Source organism: Sceloporus undulatus, chromosome 1 (genome assembly GCF_019175285.1).
Source record: "Sceloporus undulatus isolate JIND9_A2432 ecotype Alabama chromosome 1, SceUnd_v1.1, whole genome shotgun sequence".
NCBI classification, from domain to species: Eukaryota; Metazoa; Chordata; class Lepidosauria; order Squamata; family Phrynosomatidae; genus Sceloporus; species Sceloporus undulatus.
In genome coordinates this window covers 150022052-150039555 of record NC_056522.1, presented here as the reverse complement: position 1 = coordinate 150039555, position 17504 = coordinate 150022052, and the positions used below count along the sequence as shown (strand labels likewise).

Below are 17504 nucleotides of genomic sequence, written 5' to 3'. Positions count from 1 at the left end.
GAATTGAATGGAAGATGGAAGTCTTTGGCCCAAAGCAGACAGCAATGAAGGGCAATTAACACTCATTTAAAATTGAATCAGGACCGCAGCAACTGCACAGCTAGCCCCAAGCACCCTGCACCTGAAAGTGCTGGCTTTCCCCAGCTTGGCATGGCCTCCACGCAGCTTCCAGCCACTTTGGGAGCATGCATCATATAAACATCACAGCCCCAAAGTGGTCAGAATCTGCCTTATTTGGCTCGTGTGTTTGGGGCCTTTATTTGAGTTTATGACAGTCACCCAGGCAATCTGGACCTAGAAGGCCGGAAGTATTTTATACAGTATGTCAAATCAACAACATGAGTTTCTTGTGGAAACTGGTGGCACAGTGGTTAAATGCCTGTACTGCAGCTACTCACTCACAAAACACAAGATTGTGAGTTCAGTACCAGCCGGGGCTCAGGGTTGACTCAGCCTGGCATCCTTCAGAGGCCATTAAAATGAGTACCCAGCCTATTGAGAGCAATTAGTTTACACTTTGTAAACCACTTAGGAAGTGCTTAAGAGTACTGATAAGCGGTATAGAAATGTACTTGCTTCTCCATTAGTTTCCTGGAGCACTTACCTTCTTTCCTTAGCTCTGAAAGAGCACAGAAATGGAAAAGTCCATCTATTTTTGTTTTAGTTATTGTATTAAGTCTAGAATGTATTTGGAAGGGCCACACATTTTTTGCATTTTGTAATGCAAAAAGCATTCTGTATATCTTCTTTCTTCTTGTTATGGATTTTCTGCATTGAGGAAAATGTGAGAAAAATCAGTGGGAAAAGTAGACGAGTATCCTAACTGTATCCTCCTGTGCATGATATTATGCTAGTTGAAAGCTGCATCTGGAAGTAGAATCAGAAACATTACCAAGAACCCTGAACATTTTCTAGCATATATAGTTTAGAAAAGACTTGAAGTCTTCACACTTTTTAAATGAGAAGCTGTGCTATTTTATTTGCCATTGCTATGATTTGTTTTGGCTTCTTAGAATGAAAACAAAACATATTACAGTACAAGTGAATTTTTGAGGTTGTTTTGTTCTCTCAACAGGCTAAGAGAAGGTCGTTGTTCAAGATTATGAATCTCAAATTTTACGGCAGGCAAGGAAGAGAACAGGTAATGGAGGGTGTGTGTATGTCATTGCTTTTCTTTAAGGCAACATATGTCAAGAGCAGTCTCTGCACAAAATATCTTACAGTAGCCTCTACTTGTAATTTTGAAAACAAGGATGATTACCAGGCTCCCATATCTCTTGGGGAGCCACTCAACCGTGGAATGATGCATCATTGGTTTTGATGTCTACTAAAAGTTACACAACAAGGCATGTGCCCTTAGGTTATATTCCTACTCAACTACAAGGGGGTGGATTTCATCATTACTGGGATCTTTGGAACTGAAATATCCCCGACCACAGTCATTTCTGTCTTATATGGATTCATTTAACCCTCATCCAGCCTATTTTCTAGCTGTCAGACACCCAGAATAGAGCTGAATATTGTCAGCATAATAAAACCTGCTCCAAAGTTTTCCATGATTTTGCCTGACAGCTTCTATATATATAATGAAGTTGGCAGCATAGAACTACCTGTTATTTCCTAAGTTGTCTGCAGTGTATCATATTCAGGATAGCATATTTGCAGCATATTTGCTTGTCGCCGTTTCCACCTAATGACCCTGTAGTAAATGACCACATCTCCTGACAAAAGTGAGAGCTTGGAAGCACAAATACTTGCATATGCACAGACACATGTATGTGTACGCACACATTCTGTTATTTATTTATAGGCATTTTGAAGTCGAAGGCTTCACTTCTTCCAGGCAAGCATTCTCTGAAGATGCCAGCCACAGATACTGGTGAAACGTCGGGAAGAAAATCTTTTATAGTCATTGTTTGTTCCCAATATTTTATCTACCCAATTTTTGCAGTAAAATGAAATGGTCTTTTATGGTAAAGCCAGTGTGAATTCTGATGAGATAAATGGGCTTACTTTATATTTCCCAGACAGATCATGGAATTTTTGTTATCATCCTTAGCATATAGATTGTATCTCCGTAAACTACTCTAATCTCTCAAAGGCTTAGGTCCAGGCTATTTGAAAGATATTTCCTCCCTTATATGAACCTGTCAATGTTTTAACATCTTTGGGTGGAGGACTTTCTTTTGGTCACATCACTATCATAGCCTCATCTGGTGAGGACATATGAGAGAGCCTTCCCAGGGCTTATGCCTTATCCCTTCCATAGGAGGCTAGGTTGGGCCCTTTTTACTAGCAAGCAGGCAGGCAGGCAAAGACCCACCTATTCAGACAGACATTTAATGATTAACTAGTTGCAAGGAGTTATTTTTATTGGGGTGAGTGTATTTTTGGTTTTATAGTCATATTTTAAAATGATTTCACACTTTAAAAAAAGTAGAATATAAATAAAATAAAATGAAGTCCTTTTGTTTATCCAGTCCTATTCTTTGTAGGGATCAGGTGGCTCAAGTGGTTAAGATGCTGACTGTTGATTGCAAGATCAGCAGGTTGGCAGTTCAAGACCTAATTGCTGTATGATGGGGTGAGCTCCCATCACTGGTCCTAGCTTCTGCCCATCTAGCAGTTCGAAAGCATGTAAATGCAAGTAGATAAATAGGCACCACTTTGGTGGGAAGGTAAACAGTGTTCTGTGCAGTCATGCTGGCCACATGACCCACAGAGTAGTCTTTGACAATGTTGCCCCTTACAGTGGGAAATGACATGACAACCTTGTCAGAGGAGAATACCTTTAATCCTATTCTATTCTAGATGATTGCCTGAGTTTGAAGAAGCCATAGTTTAGAAGCAGTGTGCTGCTTTGTGATCTGTTTACTCCTGACAATCTTAAAATATACCACAGGACCTGTCTGGAACAGTTGCATTTTCAGCGATCTTTAACAAAGTGTAGTTGGTTCCTTATAATGCATCACCCATTATGAGAAGTAACATGCAATTTGTTCTTAGTTTATTTCTCTAGTTTTCTGTGGAAAGACAAACCTGACACACTGTTAGGTTCAGATGTCATGAGGTCTGGGCTTTTTGAGCTTTTAGTAAGGAAATATTGACTTGTTGTTGTGTCCAAGCATGCCCACTGTGAGGAGATATGTCTCCATTCTCCAGTTCTCTGAAATTTATGGAGAATTCAGGGCAGTAGTGCTTGACACTGGTAATTTACAGAACCTTGATTATCCGAAATTGGTTGGAACATCTGTGTCATGCGAACAATATTGCTTGACTGCAATAACATTATTCATGGTCTTCCTTAGTAACCAGTATTAAAAATAATACTGCAGGAGTGCTTGCATTTGGAAAGCCCTCTCCCACAGTGCATGAATATCTGAGGTTAGCCATTCTTATACTTCTTTCATAATTTCTCCCAGCAATTGGGCCAGTATCTTCTAGGCACTCTTCCCCAACAGAGAATTTTTTAAAAACCCTAGGAATAATTGTGAATATTTCTGAGAGTCATAGAGTTGGTTATGTGTAGTGAATTTCTTAGAATTTGCAATGATTAAATCATAGTTCACATTTCTGAGGGTAAAATCTCATGCATACTTACTCACTGAACATAATGAGTCTTACATCTGAGTAGACACACATAGGATTGCCCAGTTAATCTTGGGAGCTGTTGATATTACTAATATTAGTATTAATTTAATTGTAAAATGGGAAGAATCATCTCAGATGTTTATAACATGAGAAAGACTTGTGGAGGGAAACCAAGAAATGGAAAAATGCATTGACAGCGATTTAGAACTAATGAGGTTAATACTCCTTCTGAACTTTTGTTTTTGTTCTTGTTTGATCACTAATTGAAATATTGGTAGGATGGTGTCTTCAAGATGAGCCTTTCTCCAGATGGTACTCGGCTAGCAGCAATTCATTTCTCTGGAAAACTGACGATCTGGGGAATTCCTTCTCTCAGACAACAAGGAGAATGGGAACAAAGTGAACAGGTATCTGGCTAATAATAGTCTTTAAATATCTTGAATGACAAGATTCTTGTATGGGATTGTCTGTCTCTGGGAGTGAGGTAGAAACTTTCCAAAATGCAATAACCACAAAAGAGGTATGCCTGTTAGAGTACATTACTAGATCACTGAGAAATAGGTATACCTTTTTTTGGGGGGGGGGGAACCCATGAGAACATCTTAATTTTATGCAGATTTAATCAGTTAATTGCTAGTACAATGCTACATATCAACTTGGGAATGGATTTACTGGCAGGCATGCATATAGAGGATTACTTCTGAAATTCTCTTGTGATGTATTAATTAATTTTTCCTTATACATGTGATTGTCCTGTAATTGTTTGATGTCTTCAGGTATCTGCATTTAAAAGCTGCAGTTAAAAATATTTATATCAGAGCGGTGTGCTGCATTAAAGCAGGAGAGGGCAGCCTGACACCCTCCAGATGTTGCTAGACCTCAGTGTTATCATTCCTTACCAGTCCTGTTGGTGAGGACTGATAGGAGTTGGAATCCAGTAGACTCTAGGAAGACAAGTAGGTGTTCATCTCTGATTTACAGTCACCACAAAATGCAAGCCAAGCTCATCCATCTACCTACCCACAGTCAGGTAGATCTTATGCCACAGTAAAATTGGATAGTACAAGTTGAGTACCCCTTATCTGAAATGCAAACTATTCCAAAATCTAAAATGGTCTTCATGGGTGGCTGAGATAGTGACACCTTTGTTTCCAGTAGTTCAACATGCTCAAAAGCTGTTTCATGCACAAAAGTATTTAAAATGTTTTACATAAAAATACCTTCAGGTTATGTGTATGAGCAGCATATGAAACTTAAATGAATTTCATGTTTAGACCTAGTCCCATCTCCAAGATATCTAATTATGAATATGCACATATTCCAAAGAGATGCTCATCATATGGTAAGTATTGTTATGTGAATCAGATTTCAAAGAGAACATATTTTTGTTCATGTCTGGTACTTCACACTCCTTCAGTGCAAGGTTACATGTCTGAATCAGGCATAATACACAAAGAGATGGATTTGATTAAACCTATCAGTTTACAAACCATTTTAGCTGCAGCTGCACTCTACATTCATTTTTAAGTTTGAAGAGATGTTTTTAAAGGAAAAATGGAAACCAAATTCAGAGGGGTTCAGGACCTTGGATACCTCCTTTGCATTGTGGCCAAAAACATGGAGCTGATTCACCACTCCACTGAAACTGGGATTTCTCATACTCATTAACAATACACACGCACATACTGCCTGGAAGAAACACTTCCTGCCATACCACAGTAACAAGTTTCTTTTTGTTGTAGGTGTGGGTAGGTTTTTATTTTATTTTTTGTAAGTTTTGTGTCGCTAATATTTGTCTTGTCATACTAATCTTGCCTTCTGTACTCTTTGTAGTCTGAGGCTTAGAAATGAATCCCTAATCATGCAAGAACTCATTGACAGCTGAATGCATTTTGGAAGTAGAAACTCATTAGATGCATCATTCTTATGCAGTGAATGAAGAATGAGGTGAAACAAAACCCTCATAGAACAAAAAGACATGTCTAGCAATGGCTGTAACCCTTGATTGAAATTGCAATCAAAATCTGAGAATTACATAGCCTACTTCTTTTAAATGTATTTATCATTTTGGGAACAATCTTTTACATTGTTTGAAACAGAACTTAAGAGCAAATGGTTTGGGCTATCCACACCTGCTGACTGAAAATAAAATAATAATAATAAAAAAACTTCCCATGTTTTATCTTTACAAAAATTGTATCCAATTCATATGTTATACTTGAATCACCTCCATGACACTCCATGACATGATTATACTTGAATCGCCTCCATGACAATTTGTTTGGGTTTGGGTGAGCTTTTATTATTATGCCCACAAACTGTTGTGTTTTGTAACAGTATATACAGTACAAATGTAGCTTCCACTCACTGCAAGAGTGTTGTTGATAACTCTGTGCTATTCAGCTCCTCCTTGCCACTCCTCTTGGTGTGCTTCCATAATACCTTTTTGGTGCTATTTACAATGTATGGAAACGTTGTGAAATGGTAGTCTCCTATGGTGGGAGACATTTGTCAGCCCTTTAAGTGTTCATGAGCTTGTCTTCCAGTTAAAACTCGCCATCATCTCCCCTGCCTAGGGTTGATTACAGCAAACTGGCTTGCTGTGTCCGAACACAGCTGGGATATAGGCTTTTTCAACTCATCCTGTAACAAGTTGCTTTTGTGATTGTTCACTTCATCACACTCAAGAGCAGCATGGTATAATGTTAGAAAGAATTTATATTGCATTTGAAGAGAGAGATGTCCTGAGTACGTGATTAGAAATGCATGGTGTGTTTGTTTTTCATAGCCAGGTTATGATGAAATCAAGCCAGAATGGAGGCTGTCTCTTGAAAAACGGAAGAAAATTAGAGGTTTGTGTAATGGTCTGCTTACTGTGCGTGTGTAAGAGAGAGAGAGAGGAAGAGAGAGAGAGAGAGAGATTGAGAGCAGTTTTTTTGTTAACTCAGTTCCTTCTGTTAATGTGTTAAAAATACAAGCTATAATATTAAAATGTCACATGTCATAGTTGCTGGAAAATTCCATTTTGGGATTGTTGGCCCATGGTTAAGATATAACATATCATTTTATAGTGTTGAGTATTGCTTAAAATGGGGACATGCTCTTCCTGCATTTGGGCAGTGTGTTATTTAAGTGGCAATCCCATATACCACTATATCACTCAAAATATATCCTGTCTTATCTGACTTCAGAAGTTAAGTGTGGTCAGCCTGAAAACTCCATGTAGAGCTACAAAGAATCCTACCTAAAAACCTGGTGAATGAAGGCTGGTCAAGAGTTGGAAATACTGGTGTCCATGGGCCATTGTCTGACTCCATATAAGACAGATCCCTATGCTCCTATGTGTATTTCATGTCATTTTTAAAAGCAAAGTTGAGACATGTTAGCTTTATATGACTTTACACAAACTCCATGTGAAAGTAGCTTGCTTTTGGAACACATGGGACCTGCTGTAAAGTATTGTTTTTATTTCCTGCCTATTCATTTGAGTGTTCCCCTATATAGCCCTGAACAGTTTGCCACAGAAGCATTGTACTGATTCCCAAACTTTGGTCCTCCAGGTGTTTTTGACTTCAACTCCCAGTCCCAGTCTGTTTGACCAACAGTCAGGAATTCTGGATGTTGAAGTCCAAAGCATCTGGAGGACCAAAGTTTGGGAACCACTTAGACCAATCTTCTCCGATGTGAGGCCCTTTAGATGTGTTGGACTAAAACTCTCATCAGTCCCATTCAACATTGCAAATGCATTGCAGTCCAAAATATCTGGGGGACACAAAGTTGTTCATGCCTGTGTACACTTCCTGCCCAAGTACAATGTGGATAGACTCCGATGCCTACAACATTTGGAAAGCTCTCAGGTTCCTCCATTGGGTGTTCCATTCTGCTTCATGGCTGGTAGCTACTCAATTGCCTGACTCGCTATTAGAATGACTAATATTGAGGGTGAGACCACACTTTCTCTGGGGAGAAGACTTGTAGATATTTCTCCCCTGAGATCACAACTCATTTCTCAGTTGGTTAGTGTTCATGATAACCATCTGGATCCCATGAATAATGTTCTGACCATTTGCCAGAGGGAAAGTCTCACAGAAGACATAAGCAACGATCATGCCTATAAATTTTTAAAATTTCATCCTCACTTGTGTGATTAGGTATGTCTAATCTACTTTATTTTAAAAAATATAACATAAAAGGTCTGTCAGAATAATTAATTATTCAGTTCTGCTTTAGTTAATCCAGAGATAACCATAAAATAATACTATTAAAACGTAGTGAAGTGAGACCTCAACAATATATCAACATTACATAAAGGTAGCCTTCTAAATGATTTCGTATTGAGTAATTGAAAATTGTACAACTTCTTTTTCTAATACTTGAAATCCTTATCCCTTTTCGTCTCTCCCATTTTAGACAAGGAATCTCTTTACCCACTGATAGATGTAAATTGGTGGGCAGAGAATGCTGTCATCCTGGCTCGCTGTTCTGGTGCTTTGACAGTCTCATCAGTGAAGACCTTGAAAAACCTCTTAGGGAAATCCTGTGAATGGTTTGAAAGTTCCCCTCAGGTTACGTCTGCACATGATGGAGGGTTTCTGAGTTTGGAGGTAATAAGTATGTGCAAAACCTAGGAAATGCCTTATATTTGTGAGAAATGTTGTCTATCTAATGCTGCAATATTTAACCCTCTATTGCTTGTAAAATAAAACAAAGCAAAATAATAATAACATTTCAAACAGACATTACTTCTCAGAAGAAAAAAAAGGAACGAAATGTCATTCAGCAGTGGGCCAGTTCGGATGTTCTGACAAACTGTGGTTTATCATGGCAGAAATAAGCTTCAGTGAGCCAGTGTTTTCCCCATTTCTGATACAGCTGACAGCCGAAGATCAGAAGCTTTTGCGTCAGAGTAATGCTACATCTGAATACTAAAATGTGGTTCTAGTTGATTAACTTTTTTTAAAACAAGCATGTTTCAGAACCTTTGGGTTGATGTTGGCTTTTTTAAAAAACAAACAAACCATAGTTTCGACTAACGGCAGTTTGCCAATCTTAGATAAAATGAAATAATGCAAACATGGAAGTGAAAGTTCCTGATCCCACCTGATGGCTAGGCAATGTGTATTGTTATTTAAAAATCTGAAAGACTCTAAATGGAATAAATGAATTAAAAATTTGTCTGTAGTATTGGAGCACAGCTACATTACAGACTATTACAGGGCTCTGTAATGACTCCCATTTAATCTGATGGCTTCTCATGGATTGTGGATACCTGATTTAGGTATTTTCTTCAACTCAACACTTCACACAGTATAACTAACAGATGTTGAGTGGTTCATTGTTATCACCTGCTGCATCAGAATATTGAAGCTGTTGTCTTTTTAAGCAAGAGTCCCCCACACTGGATTAACTGAGACTCAATTTATATTTAAGATGTGTAATAGAGCTCCTTTTGCCATTCTTTTAATAGCCTTTTAGAAAGACCTTTAAATTTAAAGACACCCACAACTGGGGTGAGGTGGGGGACACCCCAGACAGATGCTTTACTGTGGGAAAGTTTATGGAACTTAAAGTAGAATTACAGTGAGAAAATCTAACGGTTTTTTTTAACAGTGATCAGTTTTGCCTAGGAGGATTAAATACAAGAAACTGTAGTATTCACGTTTCTTCACTTGGTGATTTAGGGAATGATATTTTATAGAAGTCTTTTAGTGAGCAGAGGCATCTTCTTCTGAAAGGCTGCTTTAAGTAGTTATTTTTTAAAGGCATGTTTACTGTAGTAATGTTAGCCATTAAGTTGTCATTTCTCTCCATATAATCCCAGGCATAATGTACATAGCTGTATATGTAAAAAAACAACTAGAGAGTTCTTTTACAGAGTCCAGCATAATCATCTATTGATTGCACTTATTTGAGCATCTACTTTTCTAAGCTGTTGGTGAATTAGGCTCCCTAGGATTCAGTTTTTAGAATTTCACACTTTGAAGGTCCTCTTAAGAAATATTCATATTGAATATGTTCTAGTCTGTATAAATGTACCAGGTATCTACGGATGGGAATGCACTAATAGTCCACCCAGCATAATAACCTGGCTGCTGCTGGCTGCTTGAAAGGAAATTCATTTTTCTGGTGCTTTGGGAGTTGTGGAGGCTTATTGCCTCTTTTTGTCCAACAAACTCCTGACCGACCAAAGTGTGATATGCTGTGCTGTTTGGTGATAATTGGTTTTCTTGTAGTGTGAGGTGAAGTTGGCTCCAAAGAGATTGCGCTTGGATAGCAGACCTGCTGATGAAGATGAAGGAGATGATGATTCTGATTCAGATGATGAAACCTCTGCCAAAGCTCGATATTTTGGCTATATTAAGCAAGGCCTGTATTTTGTGACTGAAATGGAGAGGTTTGCTCCCCCAAGGAAACGTCCACGCACTATTATAAAAAATTACCGTCTTGTGAATCTGAGGTCCACAACTCCTGAGGAACTATATCAGAGAAAGGTGAGAATAAAATGTGCCCATCCTCTCTTTCCCTCTTGCGAAGTATTAATTTGTTGCATACAGTCCAACACTTTTCTTGCTATGTTAACCCGCTTTCATATCTAAGCCTGTTAGGGTTTAGATTTTGGCTGCATTGATTTAGAAGGTCTTCCAAACAAATTTGCTCAGGGTATGGGTGGTTGGAAACAGATTTGTGTTAATTCATGTTCACAATACAGTCCATGTTTACAAGAGAATTGGGAATTGGAAATCATGTACCATGAACAGCAATAGAACCTTCAGTAGTATCTTCAGGTTTAGGACTGCAAAGGCTTTCTTTCTTTTACCCCCCCCTCCCCCAAAAAAAAAACTAGTATAGGTGCGCTCTTTCTCATGATTTTTTCCCTCCATCTGATAAATGTATGGATGTTTTGTTGCATTTCCATAACGTAAAACCTTTGCTGTTGGGTTTCATGCCCCGCTTCCCCGTTTTCAAAACAAACAAATCTCTCCCTTAGGTTTGTGCAACTATTGCCATATAAGATTTATGTAAGATTTAGTGGTATGCACACTTATTATTACATATTTTGGATGTATCCTACTGCCCATTTTTATAAGCTATATATTGAATCCCTAAATCAAAAGAAAGGGGATATAGTTGATGAGCAAATAAAAATGAGCGAAACAATTCCCAAATCCCTGGAGTGTCTTATTGTGCCCATTGTGTTTTAAAATTTCAAAGTTCCATACTTGAGAGCCTTTACAACAAAAAAGAGAAAACCAATTAAATATATAAAACATCTATTTCTTAAAACACATGTAGAATGTAAAAATTGTATCAAATATTTTTTATAAGACAATCTGGTATAAACATGAGCTTTGCCCATCTTGTTGTATCAAAACATTTACATACTTCACAATCAGATGTAAACATTACGATCATTTAATAAGATTTTTCCTACAATGTGTAAAAATACTATGTCCCTTAGTTGTTTGGAAAAAAAATACACCCCTTTTGTTATAGTCTCTCTAAACAAAGCTGAGATAATAAAGAATGGGTCCCCCTCTTCAGGAATTAGCAATATATTATAAACCTGAAGCCATGCAACCAAAAATGTTTTCTTTGCTATCATATTAAAAAACAACAACAATATAAGCAAGAAAAAAAAGAAAAAGAAACAATGAACAATTTGTCATAGATTTGTAGATAGAACCATGATGGCACACTGGCATAGTTGAAGACTTGTAAGCAAGCGATCCAAGGCTGGTTTACCAGTTTGAGCCCGGGATGCCCTTCCCCCCCTCCCTTTCCGCATTCAGTATAAGCTTCTGCTGTCGATGTTTAAAGCCCTCCATGGGCTGGCCCCTCCTTACTTATCAGACCTTATTTCTCCTCACCTTCCCACTCGGGCCCTCCACTCTGGTAGTCAGGGTCGGCTGTCCCAGCCCAGGATTTCCTCTGCCCCATCTCGGATTCGCCCATTTTCACTCGCTGCCCCTCATGCCTGGAACCTTCTTCCCCCGCGAGCAAGGGCCATAATTTCTTTAACCAGCTTCAAAACGGAGTTGAAGACCATCCTGTTCAGAGAAGCATTCCCAGGCATTGCATGATTGTCACTTGCTATTTGATGTTCTTCTTGTTGCCTGTTTTATTGAACCATTACCTGTATTGCTATGTATTTTATATGTATTATCCTATTATTTCTTAGACTGTACGCCATAGGCAAGTTTACTCTTTTATATTTATTGTTTTTATGTACAGCGCTGTGCAAATCTACAGCACTAAATAAATAAATAAATAATTTAATATTACTTTTTCCCTATGTGGTGTGAAATTAGAAAAAAAGAGATGAGTTTTTCTATTTCTTACATTGCACTCATTCTCTCTTGTAACAGAGTTGAGATGATTTCTGTATGCTTTGTATGCATAATTTCTGTATGCTTTGTTTCTAGATTGATAATGAAGAGTATGGAGAAGCATTGTCACTAGCTCAAACATACGACCTTGATTCTGACCTTGTGTATCAGAGGCAGTGGAGAAAATCTGCTGTTAGCATTGCTTCTATTCAGGATTACTTGGTACGTCTTCTTGTGGGAAGGCAGTTTTTTTAGGGTTTGATTCCAAGATTTAAATAGAATTTCTACTTTGCAAGGGGGCTTGTTAACTCTTCTCCCCCACTACTCTCTTGCATCCTTTTCTTGAAAGCCACTCCTCCAGGGGGTCTCTTGAATGGCATGGGATAAGACAGTTTTGGCTTGCAAGGAGATAGGGAATTTCCTTTCAGTTTCTTTTCTTGGATTCATGTCTGGATCCAAGCCTTGACATTTCAGCACTTTTGAACCAAGTTGTTCTCTATCCTGTTTGTAAAATTGAATAAGAGAAATGACCCGCAGTGCAGAATGAACTAAATGAAAACTTGTTGATTTATTATGTGCAGTCCAGTTGCTTTGATCTACCAAGTCCTAGTTAGAGGTGAATAAGAATAAGATAGTGTTAAATGTGATCATTATGGGAATGGCTGCAGCTCAGTGGGCAAACATAGGCTTTGCTAGTAGAAGCTGCTAGCTGTTAAGATTTACTAAATCCCAGTCCTGGGTCCAAAACACACTGCAGAAGTAATCCAGTTCGAGACCAATTTAATTGCCCCGGCCAATGCTAAGGAATCCTCAGAATTGTAGTTTATTGTGTCACCAGAGCTCTCTGACAGAGAAGGCTAAATGTTTCACAAACTACAGCTCCCAAAATTCCCAAGCATTGAGCCAGGGCAGTTTCAAACTGGATTATTTCTGCAGTGTGTTTCAGATCCTAGTGAGCTGCTGCCAATTAATGTAGGAGATACCAACCTGGACAAATGGTTTAACCACTCTAGTTTGTGTTTGGTTGTATATTTCTGACTTTGTATAAGGCAGCTTCCTGTGAGACTTCATGAACAATTCTAACAAATTGCTTATGTCCACTTTTTCTTTTTTTTTGCTGTGTGTGGTGGGGTTGACAGAGCAAAATTAATAAGCGTTCTTGGGTCCTTCATGAATGCTTGGAAAGAGTTCCTGAGAATGTGGATGCTGCCAAAGAGTTACTGCAATATGGACTAAAAGGGACAGACCTGGAAGCTCTCATAGCCATTGGGAAAGGAGAAGATGGTGGCAGGTTTGTGGGAACGAGTTGCATTCTTTATGCTTTCAAGCAAATATAGTGACCATCTTTGAATAAGCAATGAATTATAATAGATTCCTATAAATCAGATTTGCTGTCATTTTTCCCATGTTGCATTTGTATACCTTGATATATTTTTTTGAAGATGAAGTTGAAATGTCATCCTGATCCTTTATAAACTTGTAACCTTTCAAAATAGTGAATTTACACGTTGGTGGACTGTTCCCGATTTGTAAAGAACATCAGAACAGTGTCCTTTTAACCTGGAGAAATTTGACAGTATCTGATAGAACTTTGAAACAAGCTGTGGCCAGTCTTGATAAGTACAATAACAAATCAAGTTCAAAATTGGTGAGAGGAACGCTACAGTTCAGGTTGCAGTATGAACACACCTATAGTCTTGGTGCATTAAAATGGTTTTGATCCTAATTTATTAAGGTAGGAATCAGCCAGCAGGCAGGAAGGCTAAAGTACAGCTATATCTCTGCCATATCTAGGCTTGTTTGCCTTCTGGCTCTTGTCAGAAATTGCTACAGTTGCTACATAGTCTTTTACTTGTGGCACCTGTGCAACATGTCTGCATTCATATAAATGATAAAAATGTCATTTTTGTTCCCTTTGTTTGTTCTGTTAGTCACCTGTTGTCCTCAATTTTCTCAGAAGGCTGGATGACAATACCTAAGCTGTAGTGGGAATCAGGCTTCCTTCCCCCATTATTCCTCATCCCTGGCTAAGCTGGGACTTGCACTCTATCAGTATCTGGAGTACTGCATGATTTCCATCTCTATCAGTATCTGGAGTACTGCATGATTTCCATCTCCTTTTTACATTGTCAAATGTGAGAGGCTGTTTCCTTGAAAGCAAAACAGTCACAAGAAAAGCAATATGCTAATCCAGTTTGTTTTTGTTATGTGATAGCCTAGTGTAGGGTTTTTTTATGGTAAGATTTATTCATTACCATTTTTTCATTACCTTCCTCTTTAGTTGCGAGAATGTGACTTTCCCAAGGTCATTCAGTGGGTTTCCACAGTTGAACAGGGATTTGAGTCCTTGCCCCCCAGAGTCCTAGTCCAACACTTAAATTGTTGCACCATGTTTGGCTCCCATACGTGTGCATGCACATGTACACACACAAACCATATACAACTAGATTGAAGGGAAAAAAATCCTCGGGCAATCTGTTCTGGACCCCCCCCCCCATGGATACCAAAAAACACTGGACTTCATCCCAAATGCCATCCTCCCTAATGGTGGTGCAATGTGCACGCACCTGCTAGCGCAGTTGTGTGCACGTGGTGCCATTGGGGCCAATGGGACTTGCCATCCACAAATGGTTAAATCTATGGATAGCAATAAGGAGGCCTCACTGTACATTATTACTTCCTTCCAACTGTTTCATTTCTTTAGCAGACATGTTCATTAGAAAGTGGAAAAGTGAGTGGACTATGGACCTAATGTTGTTTTAATGTCATGCCTTGCTGCGTGCTGCCTACTTCAGGAGACCTGGGGGCAAAACAGACAGCTGTCCGTGAATGCGGTCAAATGGCTGATAAGACCAGCTCAGTTCCCAAACAAACAAACCCCTGGCTAGCAGAGCCAGTGTAAAGCAAAAGACAGTCTCTGATTCCAAATTCAGAAGCACAAGAAATATTACCAAGAGATTTGTCTAGAAGTCCGAGGTCCAGGGTATCAGATAGGCAGATCGATAAGGCAGTCCAAAGGTCAACAGTTCCAGAAAGTCAAGACGGGTCAACATTCCAAGAAGCAAGGTTTCATTCTAAAGAGTAATGGGAGCCAGAAACGGAGTATTTTTCCCCAAGAAGGTCAGATAATCACTGGCAACTAGACAAACATCCTACAACTGCTTATATGGGCAAGCTACAGGTGTTCAGCTGCATCTGATTACCAGCATATTTCTGATAAAGCCTCCGTGACCTACGGAAGGTACTCCCTTTCGGCTCTATGCTGACTGAGGGTAGGCACACTCCCTTGACTCTCTTCTATGTCCACAGACTCTGCCACAGAGAGACTCTGCTGAGTCTCCTGAGATGCCACAGGTTCTTCTGGAGCAGACACAGCAGAGCTACCGGACTCAAGCTCCACAGCTGCAGACTCAGGTCCCAGAGGCTCTGGCTCATCCTCTGAATCCTCCGAGTCCTTCTCCAGGCTGGGCATGACAACGGCCCCGAAGGAGCAGCTTCTGGCCACTCCTTTGTGACTGCATGCCATGCCCCCTCTGTGGCTATCCCATGGAGCAAAAAGGAGGTTTATGCGCTGAGGATAGGGCTCCTTTGCTGTGGTGGTGGCATTTATTCAGCATTTCTTCATCACATCATGTGTAAATGCTGCACTGCTGAAAATGTCGTGGACCCGCTGTATGTGTGGTGGACCGTGCAGCTTCCTGGCAGATCAGGGGCATGCTGCTGTCTGAATGCCACACCCTCAGTCCTCCAGAAAGTTGGCTCTTTTTGACCATCTGTTTCACCCGTAAATTCTGGACCAAGATTTTAATTATTAATCAATATTAATCTAGCATTCCATGTATGTGGATTAAAAGCAATATTTCTGAAGCAAGAAACACAGTTTCTTTGGTTTTCAGAGAGGCATGTATGTGGGTCTAAGTTAGAAAAGAATCTCTTGTCACCTGAAGTTCTTGTAAGCACTTGTATTAAAAATATTCGACTACATTTAATGGGTCTGTCCATCAGGAGAAGTGGTACTGCTGGAGAAACCGATTCCTTCTCCCCACTGAGACTTCTATGATGCTCAATATTTGCTTTGGATGACTGGAAGATTTTTCCAAAGCAGATGTTAATGGGCTACTTATTCTAATTAAAGTCAGAATCATCAACATCATAGTATTTCTGATTTATATGTCTGGTTGTGAAAGCTGAAAAGAGTAGAATTAATTCATTTGAAATGTTGTGCTGGAGGAGAGTTCTACAGATAGTATTGCTTGCCAAAAAGGCTAATAAATGAGTCCTAGAGCAAATCCAGCCTGAATTCTCCCTAGAAGCCAAAATGACCAAATCAAGGGTATTTTGGACATACAGTATTAGAAATGAATCATTAGAAAACATGATAATGCTTGGGAAATATTAGGCAAAGAGGAAGATCTCACTGCAGGTGAATTAACTCAGTCAATGAAATCATGGTCCTGAGTTTGCAAGTTGTTAGCATGGCTGTAAATAACAGAATGTCATGGAGGTCTCTCATTCATACAGTCACCATAGGTCAACGCCAACATAACAGCAGATGACCAAAAATGAAGTATGAAAAAAGGAAAGAGATCTCTTTGCTCCATTCATATGATGTTTGATGTCTGTGTAAAAAACATTTTTAGTTGAGAGAACCTGTTTATTAGAATAAAATGGTTTGATCCATTGAGCTATCTGAGTAATAAATGTAAAGATGGCAGTCCTGGTAACATGTTTATCTGTATCTAAATTATGGATGCCAGAATGAAAACTGAAGTGAGTTTCTGTATCTTTGGTGGTTGTGAAGAAGAGGGAAAATCAGCAAGTGTTTCTTGTCACACAACCAATTAACAAGCAACACCCGCTGAAATTCTCTATTCCACATGGCCATTAAAGGTACAGGAGCCCTCTCCAATTTTCATTCCGGCAATCTTAATCTATATGCACACATTGCTAGGGGTGCAGTTTTTGTATCCCTTACTTTGTTGACTTGATTAAACCGTTTCTCTCTTTCTCTTTCCCCCCCTCTCATGTTGTTGCTGCTTCAGATTTTTCTGTGTAAACCCATTTATAGTTCTAAAAATGTTTGTACCAGATCTTGTACACTGCTTGAGGCATTACAGAGTTGCAATTTATGGAAATGGTTGTTTATTTCAAGACAGGAATTTGAAAAACAACTTAGATATTCTAAAAAGGTCACAAAATCATGTGAAAGTCTTTACTGTTGTGAAGCAAAATGCAGAAAGCTTTGCTCTTGACCAGATAACCAGTCCTCTGTTCATTATTGTTCCTTTTCAAGATTTATCTTGCCAGGTGATGTAGACATTGATGAACTACTTTATGAAGAGTTTTTAACTCCTGAGGAAGAAGCAGAAAGTAGGAAGGAGCGGGAGGCCATGAAACATCAAGAACTTCTTCAATCAGTAAACTTTTCCAAGTAAATAAAATGTCAAATTCAGTGTCCTCCTGTTACATTGCTAGGTTTAGACACATATAATCCCCAAGGGATGGATGGATGGATGGATGGATGGATATATATATATACACACACACACACACACACACACACACACACACACACACACACACACA

The 17504-nt window shown here is 39.0% G+C and overlaps 1 protein-coding gene across 1 annotated transcript in view; it reads left to right on the top strand.

Moving 5' to 3' along the window:
* The window catches only part of NBAS (NBAS subunit of NRZ tethering complex), a 254362-nt gene that overhangs the window by 27840 nt on the left and 209018 nt on the right, over nucleotides 1-17504 (top strand). The window contains 8 exon segments of the mRNA XM_042464384.1: nucleotides 1076-1141; nucleotides 3870-3998; nucleotides 6380-6443; nucleotides 8002-8195; nucleotides 9825-10082; nucleotides 12015-12140; nucleotides 13058-13209; nucleotides 17212-17349. Coding sequence (XP_042320318.1) covers nucleotides 1076-1141; nucleotides 3870-3998; nucleotides 6380-6443; nucleotides 8002-8195; nucleotides 9825-10082; nucleotides 12015-12140; nucleotides 13058-13209; nucleotides 17212-17349 — 1127 coding nt within the window.